The sequence below is a fragment of the Schistosoma haematobium genome, chromosome ZW (assembly GCF_000699445.3).
Source record: "Schistosoma haematobium chromosome ZW, whole genome shotgun sequence".
In the NCBI taxonomy this organism is placed as follows: domain Eukaryota; kingdom Metazoa; phylum Platyhelminthes; class Trematoda; order Strigeidida; family Schistosomatidae; genus Schistosoma; species Schistosoma haematobium.
In genome coordinates this window covers 84,351,179-84,367,051 of record NC_067195.1, presented here as the reverse complement: position 1 = coordinate 84,367,051, position 15,873 = coordinate 84,351,179, and the positions used below count along the sequence as shown (strand labels likewise).

The 15,873-nt window shown below is 33.7% G+C and overlaps 1 protein-coding gene across 4 annotated transcripts in view; it reads right to left on the bottom strand.

Moving 5' to 3' along the window:
- Positions 1-38: 38 nt before the first annotated feature.
- Positions 39-15,873, bottom strand: part of REV1_1 (deoxycytidyl transferase) — a 43,161-nt gene continuing 27,326 nt past the window's right edge. For 2 of the 4 annotated variants that reach the window (XM_051212515.1, XM_051212516.1), the window contains 10 exons: positions 13,948-14,017; positions 12,994-13,045; positions 12,132-12,256; positions 11,184-11,635; positions 10,947-11,095; positions 10,041-10,118; positions 6,830-6,995; positions 5,060-5,190; positions 2,467-2,627; positions 680-1,440 (listed from right to left, as the gene is read on the bottom strand). In XM_051212515.1, coding sequence (XP_051072700.1) covers positions 1,278-1,440; positions 2,467-2,627; positions 5,060-5,190; positions 6,830-6,995; positions 10,041-10,118; positions 10,947-11,095; positions 11,184-11,635; positions 12,132-12,256; positions 12,994-13,045; positions 13,948-14,017 — 1,547 coding nt within the window. In that variant the 3' untranslated portion in view covers positions 680-1,277. Of the gene's footprint in view, positions 349-679; positions 1,441-2,466; positions 2,628-5,059; positions 6,996-10,040; positions 10,119-10,946; positions 11,096-11,183; positions 11,636-12,131; positions 12,257-12,993; positions 13,046-13,947; positions 14,018-15,873 lie in introns of those variants that run through there. The other 2 variants (XM_051212518.1, XM_051212514.1) reach the window with 2 other exon arrangements.

Sequence of the window (15,873 nt, the reverse complement as noted above, 5' to 3'; positions counted from 1 at the left end):
ACGTATTTCCAGTTCTTGTTTAGAAAATACCATTCAAAAGCGGATTCTTGAGAAACTTTATTACTTTTGGCAAGAAAATTTTATAAAATGTTTTAACATTGGAAACTTATTTTTCTTACTCTGCTAGTCGAAGTTTCAAATTGAATCCACTGTACTTTTCTTTAATTGATTCCGATAATGTATCAAGTATTGATTGATATGCTTTTGTCCAACTACCATCGGATGGATGCGCAAGTCTTGTTATAAGTCTATCAAGGAGTATAAGTACTGAGCGAATTCGCTCCAAATTTGTATTCACCAGAGATGAAAGGTAATTGGTCAAAATTTGTATATCTTCGTTTTGGGGCACTGAAAATTAAAAACAACGTTTCTTATTGATCAGTGATGTAATAAATGCTATTACTAATATATATATCCCTACACGTCTTTTATTGTTTCGACTTTCAGTGTACTTTTTCTGTATTTAGAGAGTAAAGAAGTTGACCGTAAGCATAGAGATTCGTCGTTTCACGGTCGGTGTAGCGGTATTACTTGTGCTGAGTTAATGATTGCGCCCAGTGTAACTTGTGTAAAGATAATTACCAACGATGTGTTGCTACTTGAGTAATTTATTACTAAACTGGGTATCAATCAAAAGTAACTGTCTCTAAACTTTTTTATTAAACACTAATTTGTACCTACCTGCTTCACTAGTTATCCAATCACCAAAAATTTGTTGAAGTTCTGTCAATGTTTTATTGGTGAACAAGCCACTCGGGTCTTCCATTGCCTGTGTTAAGCAACCGAGTTGTGGTATCTCAGGTTTTATGGAGTTCATGGGAGTAGGTATACTTATGTGTTTTGAAATGGATTTACAATTCGTCTTTTGAAGTCGTGCACTCTTGACTACTGATAATTTTCCTCCCTTACATACGCGCTTTTTCTGCAACTTTCTGCCATTCACTGATATGTTTCTTTGTTTTACTGGAGTTGCGATGGGCATATAGTTTGAACTACATGACTAGAAAAGATTAAAATCATTATACGCTGTTAGATCATAACTCTTAGAAATGGCTTTAAAGAAATTAAAAGTTGATATCAATGGCAAAAATAGCGACGCATTAAATGTAGTTAATAATCAATCCACTATAGTTTCTAGATCTTTTTTCTTATTAGGCACATATACCGTACAAGTGTTTTATCTGGTTGATTGTCACAGTTAACCTATGGCACCTCAATGTTAAATAAAGTGATGCTTTTAATGGATAAACGTTTATCCTGTCAATTGCCAAGCAATTTTATGTTTTGGTACTTACTGTCACATTTTTCTGTATTTCGAGTACTCCGTTGGTATTATGTCTGTCCTCTAAATGTCCCAATCGGTTACAATCGTTTGGAATATCTTTCTCAACATCCGTGATGTTTAATTCTTGACGACGTTGGTCTTCATTGTCGGTCACACTAAAAGTTGTAGATAAACAAAAATAACATGCAAGTTATACGTCAACAAGGCTCTTAAAGAGAAGCATGTAACCTAAACTTATCGTTCCGGTATTTCCTGTTAGCGTAGATCAAGGTCAGTGACTATGAGCTTCCTTTCAACTGTATCTGTACTGGTCCGGTAAAAATAACTAGTAAAAGGAAATTATGTACGTTTAATACCAATCTATAGATATACTGATAATCACGTCCAGCTATTTTGGTAACGGTAACTTCCTCTTAGTACAATCCCGTGTACTACCACGACTACTAATACGTGGTATCTTCGACACGATGAATGTTTGCTTGACCTCACTTTACAACTTATGTAAGCAGTCTATGTAAATACTGCAATTGTAAACTGACCATTAAAACTGACATGAATAAAGCTAATGTTTTAATTTTAGAAAAAGGAGATACACCATAGTGCTGGACTTTAAGCCACGTTTTGTATAATGCCAATGATACTACTTAGATGCGCAAACTGAATGATCATCATTTCATTAGTTAATGGCTAAGTCTTAAAACATTAAAGCTAAATCTTTAAATATATTCAAGGTACTCAACGCAAATTGTAAATGTGAATAAGTTAAAGGGGTCGTAGGGCTATATGACGTAGTGCACGTTGGTCAGTAGTTTAATTAAACTTTCGACCGTCACTTCTTTCGGATTTTTCTACACCGTTACGATTTTCAGAGACGGTACTGGCAAAAAGCGTCCTAATCGAAGTTATTACCTTTAGTATAAGGTAATTTGGTTCACAACCAAATAATTTGCATTTAGTTGTATCTGCGATCATAACAAACAGATTTGTCATCCAAGTATATTACTTAATCTCTGAATTTAGTTTAAAATAAACTGTACCACATTATTACCAAACAAGTTTCGTCTCCACGTGTATAGATTAAATCGGATATAACAAATATAATCAACTTTGCTGGTAAATGTAGGATGACTCATTTCTATATAACTGGTAATAACAGTAGGTTGTGAAACAATAATACCAACCTAATTTGCTGACATTGGGAGTTCACCAAGTTGTTTGTTTTTGGCAAACGAAGTGACTGGTCGTTTTCCTTAACGGTTTGATCGTTGCTACATGGATTCATAATCTTCATACAATTAACCCTTGAGCCTCCGTTCTGTAGCTGATGAACTTGCAATCCTATCTGTACAGGAAACATATTAAACCATATATATCAAAACATTGAGAATAAATTGACACATTGTTCACTGTGTATGCAAAGTCTACCTAATAATTGACATGCATGGTAAATGTAAGTGGATTTTTATAAATTACAAACATCTAGTGATAACCTATGTGTCCTGATAGGACATGGTAGTCAAGTGTGGTGGGAATGGAAATATTCAAAACTACATTTCATGAAATCTTTTTTATGACAAAAATTTGTAACAAAGCTATTTGTGATTCAAAAAATTCCTAAGGTAACTTACAACTTTATTAGGGTGACGTCTGGTTACATATTTTTGGCTTTTACCGATTTCGGTCAATAAATTTTTTTAAATGTTATTGGATTTAAAACTTTGACCTCATAATACGCTTATGTGAGGACTCAATTATAAATATACGAAAACGACAAGATTGTCAGTACAGATCCCTTTGAAGTATTCCGCTTTATTTTTACTCTTCGGTTAGGGAACGACTTGGCCTTTTTTTGTTTTGTCACAGACAATCCTTTAAGTAAATTTAGCGTTGATATAGTTTCAAGCGTAATTTAAGTATTAGATGTAGCATACTTCCTACTACTTTGTTAAGGATGTGGTGATTTTATTTCGGCTTGCGCTGGTTATGCAATAGAAAAATGTTTCTTACTCTCCACCATTGTGTTTGTATATATCCTGTCAACTCTATGTATGCTGAGCGTTGAGTGGTGATCCATGGAATGTCGACATCTTGATTCATGACAACACGAGCTACAGTAACAAGTTGAGTAAAGAGCAAAACCTATTTTATTTATTATCTTGTACTTTTGTGAATTCGATTCTAAAATTTGAGATATTTTTCAGTCTGTTTTCACTGAGGGAATCATCAATTTGGGGAACTCATTCCCATCTTTTATTCGGACTGCTTGTCCTGTTCATAAATCGTGAAGATGGATATCTGCAGATCCGTCCTCAAAATCTTGGTGAGTAAATACCACTTGCTATTGCTTTGTATACTGATTAATAATCCCTAATATCTTGTCCTATACAAAATGTTGATCGAATTAGGAGGCTAAAATAAAGTTACTATGTTAAGTTAAACACCAGTCGCAATCTCCATATTTCTAAAATTATAATAATTCTTTATGTATAAATAGATAACTAGTAGAACTAATTTGAAAGTTCTTGGAGCTTTAGTAGGAATTCAATAAAATTCTCATCCTACTTTCTATTGGTTAACGTTTAACTCCTAGAAGTAAAATTTTGATCGGTTCCAAAAAATGCAGCGAACAAAATTATGTACTCAACATTATTTTTCGAACTGTCGATTCTTTACATGTGTCTTTCAAACGGTTATTGTCTCATTTCTTCGCTGATTTAAATCTGAAACTTCCCCCTTTTCACTGACGGGAGTATTACATTGAAATTGCAGTCTATATTCATAATTTGTCCTTATAAAAGTTTTATGGAGAATTGCCCAGTGTTCCTAAATAGCAAGTCCTTTTTAAAATTGTTTTTCCTGGGAAGATTCGAAGAATTGTATTTCTATTTGATTCGTTATCAAGTAATTCAGGATTTTTACGTCCTAAAATTTAAATCAAGTTACGAGAATAAACCAACACGTAACGTTTTGTTCGTAGCATACGCTTATCAAGTCAACTTGCTTATGTTAAAAGTCCTGATCTCCAAATGGTGAAATAAATGTGGACGATTGATTTCCTCGGTGTTTCGTTTCGGAGTTTAAAATAAGTAGTTTACAATATTTATTAAATTGTTTAGTTACTAAACAGACAGGCGTCATTACACTAATCGGAGAGATTTCCTTTCACTCAGTAAACATTAGGATAAAAGATACACTCAAGTTGTAATTGCGTTATGGATAAGAAACGTCTCATAACAACTGAAGCAATCTAAAACGTTGGCACTATATTCATGAATGTTACTTAAATCTAAGGGTAGTCATTAATTTGCGTGCTGCAAATCAAAGTGCTTGTATAGTTCCCATTCGCTTTGATGGTCCTGTAATTCAAGTAAGAACATTCAGCGAGTTGGTTGGTAAATACTTAGACTTTTTCGTTAGGTAACCGATTGTCTTGAAATTAATCTCCGAAAACAATTTAAGGTAAAGTTTTTCCTTCATGCTGTAATGGTCGACTTTTTTCTGGTCTGCTTTGTTAGTATCAAAATTGCATGGATTGTGAAATCTGTTTTGGCTTGGGATAATAATGTGTTATGAGGTAAACTTCGCAATTTAGACAAACACAATGTTAAAGGTAAGTTTTGCAAATTTTACTTTCAATTATATACATTGATAGTGCAGAAAATATTTTATTAAATCTAATTCTGTTGTATATCCATCCAAAAATAAAGGTTTCCTAGGAAGCTAGATAATATGTTTTAATAACTTCAGTATACTTAAAATATATAGGAAACTCACTCCCCGTAAATCTTTTGGTTCAGGACATAATCGATTAACTGTTTTTACTGCATATCGATAAAGGATTGTAGGTTCTGCTGTATATTCAGTCATTTGTATAGTGTGATTGGTTATTGAACATAAACCATGACCTAAATTAGGAAGTAAGGATCGATTTGTTTGCGTATCATATAACTGGAGATTGAAAATACATATCTGATTAATTAAATGATGTATAAGACGCAAATTTGGGGTTTTATTTCGTTTGTATTTTGTAGATAACATTTTCATACTATATTTTTTACGTGAATGTGCATCGATAAATGCGCATCCTGTGTATGGAAATGCTATTATGGAGATATAAGATTTGCGATTTATGGTCCTTCAGTAGAAATTAAATAATTAGATCAGTAGGACAAAACTCTAAACTTTGTTATTAAATTGATTCGATCATCCGACCAATGATCGAGAAACAGGTGTAAGCCAAAACTAGAATTTTTCACATACAACACAAAACAGTCAACAGGCGCAGTAAAAGTAGATTTAATTTTACGTATAAGATATTCGCTTAAGTTTAATGTAAATGAGTAGGCCTGTCTTCCGTCGTTGCTTAATTGATGCTTGATTTCGCGTAACATATTAACAACCCAGCTACTTACTAAGAATCCCCGTGCGTTTCACACGTTATGCATCAAACATTATTTCAGCGGTGCTGACATATTTGTTTACATACCTGTACATTATTTACTAAAAAAACGTCGGTTTAGCTAAAAACTGTCACTCATATCTCACAGCGCGTCTTTTCCGATCGAATTATTCCCAGTATCGTTGAAAAATAATAAAAAATAGAACCTTTTTATGTTCAAGTGTTTATCCTGATAGTAAGGACTTCTAAACTGACCCATATACATAGTTTACAATCCTTAATCCGCTTTCGCATTGTTAAACAACTAACTTACCATGAGGTTCATTTATTACTATAAATGCTGTCAGTTCTGAGTCAAATGACATATATTACTACATGTAATAGATGTTTCGAAAATTTTTATTTAGAGAAATCCAAAAGTAGCACAACGTTCTTCATGAGATTAACTCTCTTTAAATACCATTAAAAAGTATCGGCACTTATACTTTTCAACGCTTATCTAGCTTAGTGCGAAGGATGCTTAATTAATCGAATGCACGAACGAGTATAGTACTGTCTTTATCTAAATAACCCGTTTGCCCATGTTTTTCAAGCTAAAGATTTTGAACAGGACAGCAGGTGCAGACGTTAATGTTATATCGATTTAATTAGTAAACTTTTACCCGATAGATTTTTAGATACCTAGTGTATTCCAGTGCACTAGTTGATATTTAGTAGTAAATTTTTATATACCTACTACTGTCTTGTAATGATATTGTAATAATTGAGTAAATATTTTACTTATTGTGGTAGTTTTTATTGATGTTTGGTGATATTGTCATTTTAACAAACGGAATCAAGAATAAGCTGAAATACAACTAGTTATTCTGTACTGGTTCAGGTTATGCAATTTTCAGTTGCCAAGCGTTTATATATTTTGGGCGTACAACTTTTGAAAGTTCAAGTTACACTGTCGGCATTTCTGTAGTTAATCGGTATCATGAATACGGATGAGTTAAGGAATGCCGCGAAGTTATAAACGAAGTATTTTTCTTTTCAAATAATTTAGTGACATGTAACGTCCGTGTATAAGTAAGCTTAATTGGAAAAAGTGTAAGTACATAGGAAACTAATTGCATTATAAAGATACACTCCATACCACTTACCCATATATTTTGAAGTCTGTGCGGGTGCGTTAGGAAGTCGTAGGTATAATCTGACGGTTAGCGATTTTCCTACACAGCCGGCATTCATTGAACTCATTTTAATATTTCGCATTCTAGAGCTCAATTCTTCACATAGTGAATGTACTAAGGCTTCTAATTCAGATTGCTAAAAGTTTAATTATAAACAGTAAATCTTTTCCATATCAAATAAATATTTCCATCTTCAGTAAAATTTGGATCGTTAATTATGTACACTGACACATTTTCTGAGTAAATTCCAAAAAATAGGGATGATTCATTATAATCCACAATAAGTTGGAATTCGATATGTATATTTTATTTCCTGGTTCTGTTATTCACATAGGTGTGTACCAACCACTATCAACAAATCTCATTGAAAAACCAAACCGTATTTTATATGATTGCTGTCCGAAATACGCAGTTGAGTTACGTACGTTTCGACTCTAAATATATCCGAGTTCACTAAAACCTGAATTAACTAAATAGTTGTTTTAGCTGTTCGGCTGGAAATATTGAGTCGTTTCCTTCGCTAATGTAAAATATAGTTTCTTTCATTAGTCTCCTTACTGAACCACACATCATCTTTTTAGCATATGTTGCATGGAATGGTGTTACATTAATTCTATCTAGAGTTGGTCAATAGCAACGATGAAAGTTGTACCTCTTTACAGCATACTATGTGGTTGCACCACAAGATTTTTCTACGTTTGCTACACAAAATACCATCAAGTAGAGATCTAGATGCAGTGATTACACAACTGCATTAATTTATAGCCACATTTTCATGTGAAATATTGTTTCTATGGTTTCTGAATGGCGTCTTGCGTTTTGTATTAAAAGTCTTTTGTCTTGTTTGTAGATCATGAGAATATCATGTCCATATTTCTCGAAAAATCAATGGAAATAGTAAAGAACTGTGCTCATCTGAGTAATTGATTGTGGGCTGGTGACAGAAAGATTCCATTATTTTATACTGGTACAGAATGCTAGATGCCAATGCGGGTAATATTTCATGATGCCAGCCAATCTAAAATATCCGTTGCACTAGAGTCTCAAAAGTTTTTTAGTCTGTGATGCATTCGGTTTAAGCCATGATTTTTTTTAACAGTTGTGTCTAGTTGTTATCGTCTCTACAGAATTGTTCTCACTTGGACCGCAGATAACATAGTCCTGTTTGGCGAGGACACTGATAAAATTCAGTCCCTTTGGTAGCACTGAGAAACAATGCCAGGTTCCTTGGAACGCGTTTCTCCCTCTCTAAATGCAGATTGTTACTTCAGGACTGGTCTGCGTGAACACCTGAACTAATTATGGGGAGTGAAGTAGTCGAACGCATCGACAACTTCACTCATATTGGAAGTCTAATCAGCCCCGATGGATTGGTGTGTGACGAAATCTGTTAGACTCTTGCCAACTTATGTCACCTATGGCGAAGGTAAGATACCCGTCTATCAATTAAAGGACGAATACGCTGCGAAGCGTGGGCATTAACAGTAGAAGACACTTGTAAGTCACTTATATTTTATCACAAATGCCTTAGAAATATTGCTCGCATGCACTGAGATCACCGCGTGAGTAATAGTGAGGTTTGACGCAGGGTATTAGGGAATGATGGTGAATCAGTTGGTGAGGTTTTAGAACTTCGTCAACTGAGATAGTTGGGCCACGTGTTACGTATGCCTGAACACCGATTGTCACGACGCGCACTACTGACTAATGTTGTGGTGGATAGTTGGAAGAATGTTAGGGGCAGCCAAAATAAAACGTGGCATTAATGCTTGAAGTCATTAACTTCTAATCTGATCCATGTTGGTATATGCAGACTACTTGGTTGGGGTAACGACTGTGTGATATGTTTGAGAATCGACCACAATGGCGTCGGTGTATATACTATTTGTCTTCCCTTAAACCGTGAGATTAAAATTGCTTTATATCTTTCTACGAATTAATTCTTTCTTCCTGTACTATATCCTTATATGCCATGTTTCTTTTATATATTACCATAATTGAATCAACTACTTCCATAAATTCAAAGTTCATCTTGTTATGTTAATGAAGTATGGCAACTTGGACGCATATATGTACCTAGTTTTATGTTGTTAGATGGTTGACTGAGGGTCGGCCGCCAACAATATTGGTTTTTAATAAAACAAGAAAAGCTATTTAGTTGACAGATTTTTTTAACCGCTTGCAACACAAAACATTTACGTTTACAAGGATTTATTAAGACAAAGGGGTTAAATAGCCAACAAATAGCTGCACAAAGGATCAAACCCAAAACACACAGGTCTCGCAGCGAGTACGTTATTATTAAACCATTATTTAGGAATTTAGTAGTCCAGTCAGTTTATGATATAGCGCGACAGTGATCCAATTTTATGTTGATACATATCTTGCTCTTGGTATGGTTAAATCCCATCAGTGACAACTTTTGCGTGAAGCTGAAGTTAGTCACTTTTAAGTGCATGATTATTGCTTATTTGGTCAGTCCCTTCATCTGAAGTTAATCCATCATGAAAACTATAACAAAAGTTATTCGGATCTAAAAAGTAAAAACATACGAAATTTTTAATCTCTTTTGGTACGCATATGTGAATTCGTAACCTTAATTCCATCCAGTACGCAGAAGGAATTTGTCCGTCTCTAATCCTAGAGCTAATTATGGTGAATGACTTATCTGCTATAGTTAAAGTTTCAGATTTCTGGTGACGTCATCTCGTTGGTAAGTTGTAGAACAATAGGGTTTTTCTAAACTACACAACAGTTTGATTTTCTTGATGACAGCTCCAACTCAACTGTGTAAGGTATCTATTCGATAAATTTTGTATTTCGATGAACGTTAATAGTGTCCCGTTATCCTACAAAACTTCATGAGCGATCACTACAGTTATCATCCATCTACTGTCTTCAACAAATATATCTGATTCTCATCAACATTCTCCTGTTAATTTGAGAAATTATGTACTTCCTTTATCGACTAATTAATGCCCTTTTTGAAATTTATATCTTGGTTATCTATTTGACCTTTACTTCTCACATATAAGTGTCTTAACAAGTTAGTGTCCATTCAGACTTTTGAAATGTATTGATCTAATAAATGATGTGGTTTTGATGAACTTGGTCTTTTGATTTTATTATCTTCACGAATAAAATTCGTACACCAATAGAAATTCAAATTCGGGAAACTTACTGAGCTTAATCGAATTCCGTAGTTCATTGATGCTGATATAGATTTATATTCCTTCTCGAAATGCAAACTATCCAAATCCTAAAATAGTAAGAGATGTTTACAAGACAAAAAATTAGGTCTGATAAGTGACATCAATGTAAAATGAGGGCTACCGCCAATAAATTTCAATCGCTAATCAGTTCAACATATAGGATTTTATTTTGATGACTCGACTAGCGTTATGTTTGCTTCAATGTCTCAGTAGTTGAATAATAGGCTGGTTTATGCCGCTGTTATATTGACAGTGCTCTTGAAGAAAACGTTACTGTAAATTTCAACATCCTCAAAAGTCTCAGAGGACCAATCAAAAACCAAGACAGGTTACTGTCGCGTGAAGCTACACAAAGAACTTAGTGACGAATGCGTGGAACTTGCTACAGTTGTCTGGGAACACGGAAATTTCACGACTATGGCTCAACCTATGTTGTGTTGTAACTAATAAACAGAGTTACTGGACGATTCTGATCATGATTTGATAGCAGGAGAGCGGCTTTCTAATGTTTACGTAGTTTCATAGAAAAATATCACCTAAATAGTTGATCATTAATTACTCAAGTTTTATATCACGATTTTAGCAGCGTTGAAACCAGAATATTGTTTGGTTCTATCCTTCACCTACCTCCATACAAAAATAGCCAAGAAAAGTCATCACTTTTCAGCCCGATTAGTACCTTAAAAGATCTTAATACAATTGTGGTGAAGTTCGTAATGATTTTCATCCAAGCTTCAGATATTCTTTGCACTATTCAGTGACATTTTAAAATAGTGTGTGTGAACCTTCGTGTTTCACATTTTGATTGGTAGTATTCACTTAATGGACTATTTTATCCGTTTCATTTAAAATGCAAGCGAAAAACTTAGACCAACCTTTCCGCGACATGCCATGTAAACACGACTACCAGTCTTCTTTCCAAGTAAGTTTGTGATTTGATTGTGAGAGACTTCGGACATCAGTTGGCCGCACGTTTTTGCATCAAATGCTTGAAATATTTTACCTGCTAGGGATCTGCCGATACCTAGAAAATAAGAATATATTTTGCGGTATAAATATAGCTGTAATGCGTTAATCCAGTATACTATCTATATAAGATCAAAAAATCTTACTTGGGATTTCAGTGAGGGGTAGGTCACACAGCCACTTGTACTCATCGCCGGTTAATTCACATTCCGAGTGGACATCTAGCTGTTCTACATTCTCTTCTGAAGAATACCACCTCCAGCTTCCCCTTTTTGTTGGCCTATCAAGTTTTGGACATGCGCTTCCAGAGCGGCCAAGAAGCCAATATTGGCCGTTGGGCTTAGCCTTCTTTGTGGCTAAACGTGCCAATAATTTACTTGTACCAAATCCAATAGAAGCTGTGCATCCACCAGTGATGTCTTTTACTAATTCTCGTATATAACTACCCAAAATTAACGGATTAATGATTTGATAGGTAACTTCCCAATTACCATCATGGAGTTTCGGTTTGATCTCGTTTTCATTCGAATAAGTTAGTAGTTCTGTACAATCAGCATACAGTTCATCGCAGCTTACCGCTTGGATGTCTCGAGTGAAGCTATAATTTACGGAATAGAATAGACCAATATAAATTTTAGACAGAAGTTTCATAATAACAGTGAAATCAAAATCCAGACATCTTTCATTTTGTAAAGAAAACTGTCGAAACATGTAAGGGCCTTCAGATATATTCCACTAAAAAGAAAAGCAGATGAAAAACTAGCTATGGTTCTGAAATGGCTTTTGTTAGATAATAAATCAAGGGAAAGATGTTCCATCCTAGTATATGGCTTTGTAGGCGGAATCCTATGGTCCACATAGGAAACTTCAGTCGATCAGTGATATGGCGTGGAAATCGTCCAATAATACTGGCAGGTATGGTTAAACTCTATTAATCAACTGCACCGTTCGGTTTCTCACTGATTGTCTATCTACAACTGAGGACTTGTTACTTGTATGGTATCGAGGATTGCCGAAAGCCATACTTAGGACGAAAATGTAGGTTAGTGTTACAAGCCTATTTCCGTTAATAAGTACAAAAGCAACTGACTTACCGAGAAATTGTATTATATAGCAGCTCTGATACTGATTTGTAAGCCTCGAACTCATACGGTAAAACAATTAAGTCTGGGCATAGTTGTTTGGCTCTTCCTAGAAGCATTCCGTTTTTCACTCCAGCCTGAAACGTATGAAAATTTATGTATCAAGAACGCTAAGAAATTATTCTAATAAGAAAACCATGTAACTGGTATTAGGAGACTTAGTTATTTGAAAGTTGCTTCAAACTTAGTCTTTCTCCGGAACGATAATTCATAAACTTTTCCTCTATCCTCATGAAGTGTTTATTAAAATTTCTAGTTTAAGAATAATGATCATAAGTGATTCCATCTACGATAATGTAAATACTATTAGTTATAGAGATAAATGAAGAGATCCAACTTAATATGTTCTCAGCATCCAATTAATACATTGAGGTTTTATTCAAATCACAAAGTTATGGGATGTATCCTTTCTAGAATCGGCTACATGTATAGTGACTAGTATATCAAAAAAGTATTTGTTGATTAATGGGTAATAATTGAAAGCTAGGAGCCTATTCAGATTAGAGAGGATAGATTGTATCTATCATGTGCTATTCTATCGGAATTAAAAGTAGGTGCCTATCACTCGGTACTCTCAAGGAAGGGAAATGAGAGTTTACAGCTATTCATTTATGTTGGATTATATGAACATTTAACTCATGTATTTTTTGCAATGTGGAAAATTAATAGTTTTAGATTTATGTGTAAGTTGGCCTTGTGTTTCGTAAAATCTTAAGTTTATTTTTAACTAAACAATATCTAACTTACACTGAAAGTGCTAATTTAGAAAATTCTAAATGATACAAGTAGGTATTTAAACTTTAATTACACTTACCTGACGAGCAGTATATGAACAGGAAGCAACTTCAGACATCGATTCCGTGTGTCTATAATGGTAGTTAAACAAAGCATAGATTTGGTTACGATATATTTTTGACAATAATACTGTGCTATGAATATTTATCATCAATGCGACTATATATGAATACTAGGTTTTAAAATTTTATAGCGTAAGTTGTATAATAAGCTAAAAAATAGTTAACGAACCAGCGGAAGCGGAGAGCCATGAAATGGACAGGCGATGTGTCTAGTTTCTTGTCCTTTTTAATGTTTTCATGTAACCAAACTCTGCGGAGTCTTTATGAAAAATGTTTTCCTCACTATATCAGAGTCACTTAACACAATGAAAGTAAGAGTTTCAAAACCGATGCGAATAACACATGGATAAGAGAGTGTGTATATGTGTACCGAATAAAGTGAGGACTTAGTTTTTATTATCGCCTTAACCGCTTGTGACAGGGTTTCATTTGAGACTTAGGTAGTGACCTCACCTAAGGACCATTAGTCTCGACAGAAGTACCGGAATGGCATCACACACCTTGGGCTACTGAATTGAAGTTTCCTATCAGTATTGAGGTTTGCGTGACTATCGTAACGATTGGCTGGAGACTGGGTGATGTGGCTCAGAATCCATCACAATGGTGTAGGTGTATACACTATGTTTTCCCTTAAACCGTGAGATTGAAATTGCTTTATATCTTTTTGCTAACTAATTCTTCCTGTATTATATCCTTATATACAACCTTTTTATATATTACTACCATTAAAGTAACTACTTCTATGAATTTAGTGTTCATCTTGCTGTGCTAATGAGGTATGGGAACTTGGACTGATGTATATATGTGGTACTACGTTGTAGCTGACTGACTTCCTATCAGTAAGTGGAAAATAAGTGAAGAGAATAAATTACATGACGAAATTAACTCAAAGGATTCAGAATACAACTTACTTATTACTACTTCTAATGTCGTTAAATAAACCACGTGAGCTTTTCGCATGTGTAATAGCAACTGGCTTGTCTGATGAAAGAAAAATATATAAGATAGTTGGAAAGTCACAATGAACATAATTTTTCACATTTTTCAAGTTTCAGTAAAATATATGAATTCGGAAGTCAGATCGATTCAACTACATCATATACTAGTACAAACAAAATATGGTGAGATCCTTTTATAGCTATATATATATATATATATATATATATATATATATATATATAAACTATGATCATTGTAGATTGGTGAAATTTGTACAATCGTGTCAGAGTTTCGTTAGTGATCGATAAATTTTTCCAAATAATTATGCTCATGTTTTTACAATAAATCTTCTATTTGTTTAGTTCAAATTAACTGAATACCTCGGATTATCATATTAATATGTAAACTTAAGGATCTGCAATGCTACTCAAATCTTTGAGTTGTTACTAAGATAGTTCTGTCATACGTAGGCCATTTAGTTCCCAGTGGATTTCGCTGGATACAGTAATGATGCATGAGATGTTAACAAGAGTATCCCCACCATAAACTAGATGTAATCAGGAAGACTGTAAGTTTTTACTAGGGATAAAAAAAAATGAAGGTGGTTTTTTAGTGCCCGTTGCTGACTACATAATCAAAAGACAGCATTTATGTTAATGAAATATGTATTCCATTTAACTTCTTGTATACTGGATCAACTTAACACGGTTTCGTTTTTAACACTGTAGAGGAACACAATACTGAAACAATTTGTTTTACCTGAACTGCATACGGAAAAGGGATTCGTATCTTTTTATGGTGTTAATTTTTATAAAGCTCTTATTGTCATTATGGACATTATAGAATAAAAGTGAGATTTTTAAAACTACTTCACAAATACCGAATAAGTGCGTTCTAGGGGTTTTGTTTATGATAAGTGGTTTTCGCAGGATTTGCATTTAGAATCAAGTTTACTGTTTTATTAAGTTGACCTCTGACCGCGTGATTTATTGATCACATTCGCATGAATTAACAACTTAGATTTGTGCTAATATTTATTATTTACTGAAACATTTAAATATTCTATATAAAGGAAACTTTAAGAATATCAATAAATTTCCAAAAGCATGATATTTAGGTTGACCTGCAATCAGTATCTGAAAGGCTCACTTCTTTATGATGTAGTTCGAAATGACAATGAATACTTCTCAATCAAAACAGTCAAACCAAGATATCTCAACACTTATAAATATGAAATTGAGCTACAAATCTTTTTCATTCTCTAGTTCATTTAAATAAAAATGGTCTCATTGATATGTTTTGTGGTATTCTACAACTTCAGCTGTTAAGAATTATGAAATCTATGTGAGGAACGATTTTCGATTCTGGAACTAATAATGTATATTTTGTTCCAGTTCAGATCACTATTAAAATCGACTACTATAAATAAAAATAGAAATATTCAGTAGTTTATAAATCTTAAGTATTTATTCAATGAATAAATTTTCATTATCTAATACCACATTCATTACTTGAAGATCTAAGAGTAGTAAATGAAAATGTATTACCAACCCTGTAAACCTGTAGTTTGAGAAATTGTAAATGTTCTTGATAGACCTTACTCACAGAACAAGAGATGAATTTGTGAATCAATAAATATAAAGTACTATGAGTTCAATCCGTCTACGCCATCAAAAATGTATGCTATGATCATTTTGTTTATTAGACAAACACTACAATTTTTTTTAAACATATGTCTGTAAATCATAACATGATTTAGAGCAGTCAATTAATGAACTCACTGTTATGTGGAAAACTAATGAAAGAGAATTATTTGGAGAACATTTACAACTACGTGTACTGAAATAATGTACATAATTATTAAAGCTTGACAATGTTTTAAACAGAAAATTTCATAT